The sequence below is a fragment of the Pimephales promelas genome, chromosome 21 (genome assembly GCF_988280905.1).
Source record: "Pimephales promelas chromosome 21, fPimPro1.hap1.1, whole genome shotgun sequence".
NCBI lineage: Eukaryota > Metazoa > Chordata > Actinopteri > Cypriniformes > Leuciscidae > Pimephales > Pimephales promelas.
In genome coordinates, this window is record NC_142789.1 from 22,861,536 (window position 1) to 22,872,528 (window position 10,993).

General features: G+C 36.4%; 1 protein-coding gene across 1 annotated transcript; it reads right to left on the reverse strand.

The window, feature by feature from the left end:
• Positions 1–87: 87 nt before the first annotated feature.
• LOC120480258 (uncharacterized) lies at positions 88–4,895 on the reverse strand. Its single transcript, XM_039673281.2, has 9 exons — positions 4,721–4,895; positions 4,441–4,613; positions 3,647–3,862; positions 3,087–3,381; positions 2,837–2,970; positions 1,740–1,979; positions 1,392–1,553; positions 564–653; positions 88–374 (listed from the first exon to the last, which is right to left on the reverse strand). The coding sequence occupies exons 1-9, from the start codon at positions 4,893–4,895 to the stop codon at positions 207–209; spliced, it is 1,653 nt and encodes a 550-aa protein (XP_039529215.2). The 3' UTR covers positions 88–206.
• Positions 4,896–10,993: the final 6,098 nt, after the last annotated feature.

The following is a 10,993-nucleotide window of genomic DNA, read 5'->3' on the forward strand; positions in this document are numbered from 1 at the left end:
TCGAACCACAACTAGGACTGTGCATTTACATGTGACTAGATTAATAAAAATGTAATTTATTTATTCATCAACTTCTGTTGGCTACTAAACAGTGCAGCATCTTAAAGACATTCAAAGCTGTCACTCTCAGCATTAAGTGATTCGTTCTCTTCTGTTATGGTGAGTGTAACACCTGAGACCACACCCTCCCTCTTCGCAGGTGGATTTTACAGCCACATGAGGCCGTGCATGTGTGATATGTACTCTTCAGTGCGGGTCTTCTCCATCCTTGCTGATGCACTCTCATCCAATCCACTGTGCTGAGCTATAATGTCTTTGAAAATGCGTATACTCGCAGCTTGACCTCCTGCCAGGTTTACAGCATGAGGCCCAACCTGTGGAATGTCATATATTTAGCCTATTTACTGTAAATGCTTGTGTTGATGCTATATTTACAGCCTAAAATATGATAATGCTTAGGTACCGAGCAGGTGTTATCTAGAAAATTTCTCATTGATGACTCACTTTTAGGTGTTTTGACCTGATATGACTCATTATATTACATAATAGGAGCATAACAGAACCTGGAGTGCTGCATATTGTCCCATCAGGTACAGGGGGCATCCTGCGGTCCATTGCAGTGATTCTGTTATACATGGCCAACCCTCCAGGACCTGTCAAGCAGGAAATACTTAAGTACTTTTGGATCTTAGTTGGGCAGATGACTAAATAAAAAAACTCAGTTTTGAGACAGTATGAGAGAAATAACATTAAAGACCCTGGTCGTGTATTTACATATTTTTGTTATGATGCTTACATTGCAAAACCAATAAAATAAATATTTAAATTATTATTAATTCACTTAAATTTATTAAATATAGCCTATATGAACATTAGCTTATTAACTTTGGTAATGATTTTGCTTAACTATATATATATATATATATATATATATATATATACATAAGTTAATTGAAATCATTTCCAAACTTAATTTTTATATTATATATTTTTTGTGGAAACCGTGATGATCTACCCTTCAAAAGTTTGGGGTAAAAATCAAATTAATCCTTTTATTCAATAAGGATGCATTGAAATGATCAAAAGTGACAAAACAATTTATATTCCAAATAAAAACATTGAATTTTCTATTCATCATAAAATACAGCTTTGCTTCACAAGAATATATTACATTTGAAAATATAGTAAAATAGAAAACAGTTATTCTGAATTTCACTAATATTTCACAATATCACTGTTTGTACTGTTTTTTTATATATAAAAATATATATTTTAAATTTTTGACGAGTATTATTTTAATAGTTTGAGATCAAATAATTACTGACGATTATATAAGCCCCGTGGTTTAAAGATAATATTTTTGTAATAAGTATAAATGTCCATGTGCTCACTTGAATGGGGAATTTGGACATGACGTCAGAGAGTAAAGGGTCCTGGGTGACATCCAGTTTGCAGCCTGTTGCCAGCCAAATCTTTTCCCCAATCCACTGTTCACCGCTGCACAGGGAGACCCTCCAATGCTGGGATTCATAACACCATTTAGCTTCAGTCACCTTGGTATAAAGACATACTGTATTAATTATTAAAATATAGATATCATTTAGTTAAGAAATCCACTTTGGTACTGCTATAGACTCTCCTAGAAATTGGAAATGTCTATGAACTTTGTGCTCAACTGTCAAAGACTCTTGACACAGCATCCCACATAAGCATAGCAGCCTTACAAAATAAAAACACACCTGGCAGTTAGCTCTGATCTGGAGCTGGCCGCTCTGAATGAAAGGCTGAAGTTGTGAATAGGCCTCAGGGGTCACTGCTCCTCCTTTTCTGGCTAGTTTTATCATTGCTAGCCTCTTGTGAAGACTTCTTTCATTATAGAACTGCCTTAGATAGGCCAGGCCATCCATCTTGATCCCATGCTCAACGTGGGAATAGCGTCCAATCAGACTCTCTATATCCCCAACGTCAAACTGCTTAAGCTGAGAGAGAGTCAAATTTGGTAAATATCATTGAATAACTACTGTGAAATCACATCGATCTCTGATAACCCTAGCCTCTGTAAACTTTAAAGTTGGCATGAAACAGAAGTTGCAGATTTTTCTCATCAAATTGAGCCGTATCCAAGTGAAGTGGCTTCTTCAAGAAACAATGTAGAGCAGGACTTGATTCTGTTCAATGGGAATTGATTAGATCATTGGGGTTTGCTATAGCTGTGATCTCAAGTCATCTGAGAAGAGGCGTCAGTAACCAAAAAAAAAAAAAAAACAGAATACATTTAATGTGTTCTGGCATTGTCATTTACTTGACATTGCCATTTTGGGGGCCTGAAATGCAAACTTTTGAAAACTGGTTTTAAGTTTTTGAAAACAATACCGTTATGGTTTCTGTGTCAACTACAAAAAACATGAATTTGTGACCATGCCACGGTCAAATTCTTTGCTTAGCTAATCAGAACACTTTTTGAGGTACTTTCTGCCTATCTTGATTCCAATTCTGTGTCTTGTAGGACCTTTATTTTGAAGTGTATTCTCAGTTCCCTTTGTTTCTGTGTTCATTCTTGCCGCCATGTTTGTAGTTTTGTAGTTTTTCCTGTTGATTAGTTTCCCAAGGTGTCTTTTTAAGTCCTTTTAGGTCATTCTCATCACACAGACAAGTGTTCAAGCGTTTGTTTTACCAATAAGTTTGGTTTTAGTTTTTTGTTTGTTTGTTTGTTTATGCTATAAAACTATAGGTTGCTGCTGGAAAAGTTGTTAGCGAGGCAAGTGCTCAACATGCAGTCTGTGTAGTGATTGGGACACTATACTGTTTGTTTAGACTCAAATTGGGTGTAACTTACTTGTAAGTGTTTACGTAAGACCCAGGTCACATGACATGCACGCTGCTTCAGCGCAATTGAGATAATGTGGGCGCTGGTTAGACCTCCACCTACCACCATCACTCTCTGGCCCATCTGACACACAGCAGGAGAACCTGAAAACAAGGGTGTATTCATTTCCTGTTCTGAATTATTTCCTAATAAGCTGGTTCGGTTATTTGTTTGCTTGGATATCTGGATGATCAGGTTTTGATCACGTTTAGAAACCCACCTGAGGAGGGTTCACCCATCTCTTCATGTGTACAGAAGTAATGCATGAGCTGCACTGTGTGTTGAAGACTTTCTTCTGGGTAATTCTCTTGGATTGCCCGCACCCAGCATGGTATATTTGCCATCTGCGCCCTCGAAGGCCCCGTCGCCATAATAACAGTTTTCGCCTCTACGGTTTCCCCAGTGTGTAGCATCGCCTTGAAAAACTTCACCTTGCTCTCATCCTTAGTTAACACTGGGATGATTCTGTCCACTGTAGCTCTGATTAAGACACTGTCCATATCATATTTGCGTACCTGGGTGAAAGTCCTTTTCAATGTAATCCATAATTAAGTTCTTTCATAGTGAATTTATTATTCAACATTTATATTTAGTTTAGTATTAACACACATTGCATGTTGCATTTCAAATGAGAAATCTGATTTTGGTTGCTAAGCTTCATGCAACACAGTGTTTCCTAATACCAGAAGAGCTGGTAAACCCAAATGTTTTACAATTAGTTTATTAATTGTTGTTAGTCAGGCATTCCATTTGATTTCACATGCTGTATGACGTTCAGACCTGCTCCTGGAAGAAGTCTATACTGAGCTGTGTTCCTGGGAGACTGAAATACAGATGTTTCTGCAGTCCGTTTGTTGCGCTAAGAAGCTTTTTGTTCTTCTTTCCCAGGCGACTGTCGTTAAAAAATGCATTCTCGTCCTGAATGTAAATTCGCTCAGGTAGACGGTACAGCTCCTCCTCTCGATTTTGCTCCACCACAAAGTCCTGCAAGGCATTCTGGGATTGCACACAGATGCAGGAATTATTAGTCCTTTGATGGGCAACATCACTGTAATCATTATTTATTGGTTTGCATTATTATTTGTACAAAAATCTGAGCAATTTAACTTATAAAACTTATTTTTATCAACCAAAACTCTGTGACCTAAAATACTTGAAGGACCCTCCAAGTTTTTAAGTTAATATTTTAATAGTTTAACAACTATTAGCTAGAGTTGGGGTACTCGAACTCGAATTTTGAATGAACTCGGACTTGTTACGCACTCGGATGAATTTGTACTCGGACTTGACACAGACTCAGACATTTTAGACTCGGAAAAATGTCAGAGTCCAGTCGAGTCGGCACTGGAAGATACATTATTCCAAAACGATTCAAAACTACTTTTGTTGTTTACGCGTTGAGCATTGTAGCCAATCACAGACATGTATATTAAGCGCATGAACGCAGTGGCAAATCAGGCATTTTTTTTTACTTTTTAGATTTGAAAAATCATGCTTGTATTTTTTCAAACAGTACAGTATTTCAAAAGCACATATCATCCAAATGATTGTGCAAATGTCAACACATTTATTACCTTATTAAACGGATCGGTGTGCACCAGCGTGTGCGATCGGAGGTGAGGGATGTTCAGGACAGTAAACTGGCTTTCCCACAGTGATGTCCATTTTCCATAAGAGTCCACCACTTTGAAGTGCAGCGAAGGACATGGCAGACGTTTGGCTTCATTCTCTGTGTCAAACACTGCTCCTGTTGGAATGAAGATCTAAAGCTGTCTGATGATAGAATGGGAATAGATGGATGAGGAATAAACCAAAACCAAATTGTTGTCCTCACCACAAAATGCTTGAACTTACTGGTGGGTTGTCTCTTTTTATTTTTGTGGCGTACACTTTTAGCTTTAGTTTTGCTCAGCTGAATTCCCTGAAGAATGTCAGTACTCGATTGGCAGAGAGGTTGGTTAGGGTTTGAGAGCAGTGTAGCCAGGGTTAGAGCATGAGGACCACCTCCAATTATTAAAACATCCAACATAACTAAAGAGAGAGAGAGAGAGAGAGAAGAACCACTAAAAGCAAGCAGAATCAAATGTCACCTCTAGTTGCATCATCTTACTGTTACTAGTAGACAGAAAGTAGAAAAATCTTGTACTTGCTGATGAGGTCTGTTTTATGAAGATCAAGAGCAGTCGGTTGACATAGTTTTCGGTTCGGATATAGTGTGGCATGGGGTACGCTGTCCACTCTAGATACTTTGGCTCCTGATTGGCTGGGAATAGGTCTCAGAATAGCTCTGTCCTAGAGCAGAGGGGCTTAATTTTAGCTCACACTCCTCACTGTTATCTAAACAAGCAACTTTATATATTGCATTAAATAAGTTTCAAGATAACGAGATTCATTGTCACCAATTAGCGTGGCGCATAAGCCAATAAGACTACATTATCCATGGATGTAGCCTAATATTTTATATTTTTACTTTGATTCCAATAAACCTATGTTGTGATTGTACTGTAGTGTTTTGCATCAATATATCACACACTTTGTTCAATGATTACACTATATCTGTATTCTCTCTCCAGTACTTTTACAGAGATTTATTTACTGTAAATTTAGAACCATAATGAAACCTGTATCACCTATTTTGTTCTACAATATTTAATGATTGTACGAGCAATGACACAGTGAAACTATCGGTTGCTTGTGTGTGGGTGATCTATAATAATGTTAATAATATTTCACAGTAAATTTGTTTTTTTTTTGTTTTTTTGCACAACCAATGATTGTGCAAGTGCAATATTTCCTTAAAGATGTGAATGCAAATGCAATGTTTTGAACATTAGACAGCCTGTGTTACACGTGATAACCGTTTCGAGTTTTATGTCTAGGGTTTTGAAAAATGACATCAAGGTTCTGAAAATAGCAGCAAAGTGAGTATAAAAAATTGTAACAGGTTATAATAAAACTAAGGTAGGTTGTTTTGGGTTGGTTGGGGAGGGATTGAAAATGTAAATGCTATTGCTTGTACAATCTCTGTACAAGCAATAGCATTTGTCTTTGAAAAAAATGTATCTATATATATCTATTTGTTTGTTTTGTATCATGTATGGACTAGAAGATGATCATCAATTCAGAGATGAACCTCTATTTTGATGTGCCAAACATGATTGATGTTCGTGTGTGTGTCTGTGTCAACTTAAAAAAAATGTGTCTGTTAGCTCTTCCAATGTATTACCTTTAGTCTGTCTAACGGTTTTGAGGTCTAGTTTGATTCTATTTTTTTCCACTTGTGTGTGTGTGTATGTGTGTGGTTGTGGTGGAATGGAGTAAAACTGTTAGGTGACTTGTTGGCAAGAAAACCACAGAATCAAAATGTCCTGTTTACTAACAGACCTGTCATGAAGTTGGCTTGGACAACTTGCTGATATTTAGCTATACTTAAATGTATTATTCTTCTTCTTCTGGGCCAAATTTTATAGACTGTATCTCCTCCTAGATCAAGGGCAATGAGCATAACATTCACTCATTTCGGTCTTTGTCACGCTCTCCCGCAACACATTGAATATCTCACGCGGAAAAACTATTTATAATACATTTAATATGCTGCAGCGCCCCAAATGTCTCTGGCCTTGCTTCTCTCATATGAAGTTATATTTGGTGCAAAACCACTGAATGCCTGTGCCTGTGAAATGTTTTAAGAGTTGCAAACTTGTAGACTTTATTTTCTATCTTCCTTAAACACAACACAACAGTTACACCTTCACAAATTCTTCATTGCAGATGCACAAATCCTATTCTACAAATCACAAATGAAGAAACTAGTATGCTCACATTTTTGCTACAGTTGCTGCAGTGAATATGGTGTAAAACGTATTGACACACAGGTCTGTATCAAAAAATGTGAAGTCACAGAGAAATTTTGCTTATCTGCAAATCAGTATGTGAATTCATCCAATGAGAGTTGCACACTTGTGGAATATTTTCTCGCAAATGTTGCACAAACACAAGTACATAAATACTGCTTTTTGAATCTGCTGCGAGTGTGACGAATTTCAAGCTCTGTTTTTTGCTTTCAAGTGACAAGTTTCGCGCGCTCTGCCAAAAGTCAGTTGTACGTCTGTAGAGGAAATGTAGTGAGCCTACATTAATATTCATGAGTTTCCAGAACGCGTTCTAGTTCACTCTCCTCCTTTCTCAGCAGGTTTTACGGATTATTTCAAAAAGGTAAATATAGTCTCAGCGCGAACTTAAACTTGTACTGAATAGCCCATATCATGGTGTGATTATGTTCTTAAAGGGATACTCCACTTTTTTTGGAAATAGGCTCATTTTACCACTCCCCCAGAGTTAAACAGTTGGGTTTTACCATTTTCGAATCCATTCAGCTGATTTTCTGATATTTGTAAGAATATCAGTAACCAGACAGTTTCTGGTCTCATTGACTTCCATAGTAGGAAAAAAATATACCATGGAAGTCAATGAGACCAGAAACTGTCTGGTAGCTGATATTCTTCTAAATATCAGAAAATCGGCTGAATGGATTGGAAAACGGTAAAACCCAACTGTTTAACTCTGGGGGAGTTGTAAAAAGAGCCTATTTCTAAAAAAAAAAGTGGAGTATCCCTTTAAATTCTTGTTGATTTAAATAAGCCAAATCATTTAAAACCAAACACAAGCATGAATGCGTTGCTTTAATTAAACTAAATTGTATGGACAAAAGTAGAAAAATTACATTTGATACAACTAGGTTAGTGTAAATGAGAAACAAAAAAAACACTCATCATTATTTTACGGAATATAATAGGGCATGCGCTGGAACTGCTCATTCTAGTTCACGCTCCTCGTTTCTCATCAGGTTTAATGGATTATTTAAAAAAAGTTAAATATTGTTTCAGCTCAAACTTAAAATACAATTGTGTATCATTTCATAGTTCATAATGTTTTTATTAGTTTGTGCATTCATTAATTAGTCTAAATGATTGATGGCATTCACTTCGTGTATAGGCCTATAAAGCACAGCAAACTTCAACTTGTTAATTTTGTTGTTCTTTTCCTCTGTAAATTGCAATACTTTAAACTGTCTTTTATTATCTTTTGTTGAATGCCACTTTAATAAAAAAAAGTGTCCAGAAAGGTGCTATATAAATGTAATGAATTATTATAATGAATGTATATATTCCTAAGCTCTTTTATGAAGCTTTAAAACTGTGCCATCTCTGGCAATTATCTCTGGGAAATAACTCCACAACCAATTCAAATAAACATTTTGCACCCTACACTGATGTTTCCACTCAAACAGATCAAAGTAATAACTTATATTGTTTATGAACTTGTTTCCATAATGATACAATCATAAGTGGATGCAGTAAGCACATAAAACAGTTCAACATGGAGATAGATGGAAACAAAAACCAAAGTTTTCTACGACCTCCGTTTCCCCGTCACATTTACTCAATGTGACATACGTCACATTCCCCCGAAATTCACTCAAATGCCTTTCCTTTCATCTATTTTAAATAACTTGCAGATTTATAACTTTATTATCTCATTATGACTGTAACAAAACGTGTGTGCGGCTGATGCTCCTTTGGTTTTGAACAGCTCGTGCAAACGTGCATGTGTGTGTAATCCATGAGCGCGCACACCTCTGGTTGCAGTTTCGCTTGTCGCCAGAGGGGGCGTAGTTTTGCAAAAACTCAGAGACTTGCATTTTGCACCTTTAAATTACAGTTCCTTACTTTATTTTTTCAAGGGAAAATTAATTAAATCACAGTAAGTAATACTTTATTTAATGAGTTACACGCATCAAGGGGTTGTTGTGTTATCTTCTGTCTATTTCTCCATTCTGGTTAAAATTATTTCTGTTAACCACTTCTTCCTACCTCTTTTTTTTAGTTCAGCTTTTTAAACTTGTTTCTTTTGTTCACCATCCACTAATATACAGTCAAAATGGATATGCTAGATTTTTTCTATGTCTAAAGAGCGTATCTACACCCAGTTCTGGTCCTAACTGCATTTGTTTGGTTATGTCTGCGACTGTCCTCTGATTAACCAAATCTTCTGCTGTGCATCTCATCTGTCACAGAACTTACACATGTTTTATGAACTCTTGATCATGAACTGCCTAAATTTATTGAATGACATTAGTAGCTGCCCTCAAGCTTGTTTCTTCATTATGGCACAAAACATGTGTCTTGTTTTGTTAAACATGTTAATTAGACCTTAGTTAATGGATTTTGTGTGTTGATATAATGTGAAATGTGTTCAGATCTCAAAAAATTATATGGTGTTTTTTGCACCGTAATACATTTTCTTTACATTATCTCCGCACCCTCACTGATGGAATTGTTCAAAATATCTGTTCTACAAATATATATTTATATATTTTTTTGTTTGAGCTGAAACAACCCCCGGCTACATGGCAAATACCACCTTCCTGCTCGCTCCAAAACCATGATGATTAAAACTGAGAGTAGAGGACAGAGCTCAGAATAACCTAGAAGCTTTATTGTTTGTTTTTCACTTTATCAGTTTCATGCAGTCATTTCATTTTGGTGCATTACATAATTACTGGAACTATTTTTGTGAGTGATAGATCCCTTTAATGAGAACATCAGGAAATAGAGCTGATGTTATTCTGGGTGACCTTGGCCACAAAGTATTTTGAGGACATGGCACTTCTACCAGTGCTTATAACTAAAATACTGTGGTAACACTGAATTTCTATGGTCCACTTAAGATAATTAATGTTGCCCCTGCATATCATCTAACTTTTAATAGAGTATTAGTAGACTGTCTGCTTAATCTGCTAACACTTTATTTCTATTTTGATAGTCCTCAATAGACATTCAAATAAAATTTGCGACTATATGTCAACTTATTGTTGTAAACCAGTCTTCTGCAGTCTATTAATGATTTAATGAGAGTTCGTTGACAAGTTAGTTAGTAGAGTGTCTAAAGTGGACCATCAAATACTTTTTTATTATTATTTATGCACATTTTATATTTTTTTGTAACTTGTTGTCGGTTTTACCTCTTTAAATGGGGTAGTGGTTGGTTTCTCAGAATGCATTTAGGTTTGTGAAGGGACAAATAGAAAATGGTTGTAAAAAAAGGTGTTTGTGTGTGTGTGGGCGGGGGGTCTTGTCTTGGATATTCTTATTCAAAGCAACCTACAAAACATGCTTTGGTTTCAAATACAAGACTGCAATTGTCAATAGATAAGCATACAAATTAGAAAGTTGGTGTATGCCCTAGAAGTGTTGTCTATAAGTTACTTAGTTCAAATACACAAAGTCAACAAAGTTTTGTTTTATCCTTGAAATGCCATGATGGCTCAGAATTTCTGCAAGACTTTTCACCCGAAAATATGGACATACTCGTTTTGTATTGATGCTGTCTGTTGTAGGGGTTACATGATCAATTCAGAGAGAAATCCTCTATTTTGGTGAAATACTGGTTAAGTATGTTTGTGTGAGTGTTTGGTTGTTTTGACATGTCAAAAGGTTCCTTCTGATGTATCAGAGGGCCATGTACGCCCATTGCTAATGTTTTTGCCATATGTTTGTGTGTGTGTGTGTGTGTGTGTGTGCGCGTAGGGTGTGTGTGAATGTCCTATGTACTGACCTTACTATAAAGCTGTTTTTGTGAAACTAAATTTTTACTATAAAGGAATGGTTCACCCAAAATTCACCCCATGTTGCTCCAAACCCAAAGACTTTCTTTAATCTGTGGAACACAACAAGGAGAATTTTGAAGAATCTTCATGCAGCTCTTTATCATTCAAGGACAGTTCATTCATGGTGACCTTGGCTGGCAAGGTCATCTCACTGGATGGATATATTATCAGTGAAAAAAGCAATGTGTTCCTCACACAAAGCTTTTATGGTAGTTTATTGCCCTTTTTCGACCTGGACGATGGTCACCATGAACTGTCCTTGAACAAAGAGCTCCATGAAGATTCTTCAACATTCTCAAACTGTTCCAAACAAGGAGAGTTCAAAGTGACTCGAGGCATGCACATCTCACTGATCGTACAATTTCAAAATTGTATGATCTATTACAGTAAATGTATTGTTTTGGTGTGGATGGATGCTCTTTCCGAAACAACCAGTTTGTTCCTCTTCTTTTGTTCAT

Excerpts from the sequence above, each read along its gene's own strand:
- LOC120480258 (XM_039673281.2), bottom strand. The coding sequence starts at position 4,895 with ATGTTGGATGTTTTAATAATTGGAGGTGGTCCTCATGCTCTAACCCTG. Across the intron at positions 1,554-1,739 it reads AGATCAGAGCTAACTGCCAG|GTGACTGAAGCTAAATGGTG; the intron begins GTGTGTTTTTAT and ends CTTTATACCAAG. Across the intron at positions 654-1,391 it reads TGTCCAAATTCCCCATTCAA|GTCCTGGAGGGTTGGCCATG; the intron begins GTGAGCACATGG and ends CCTGCTTGACAG.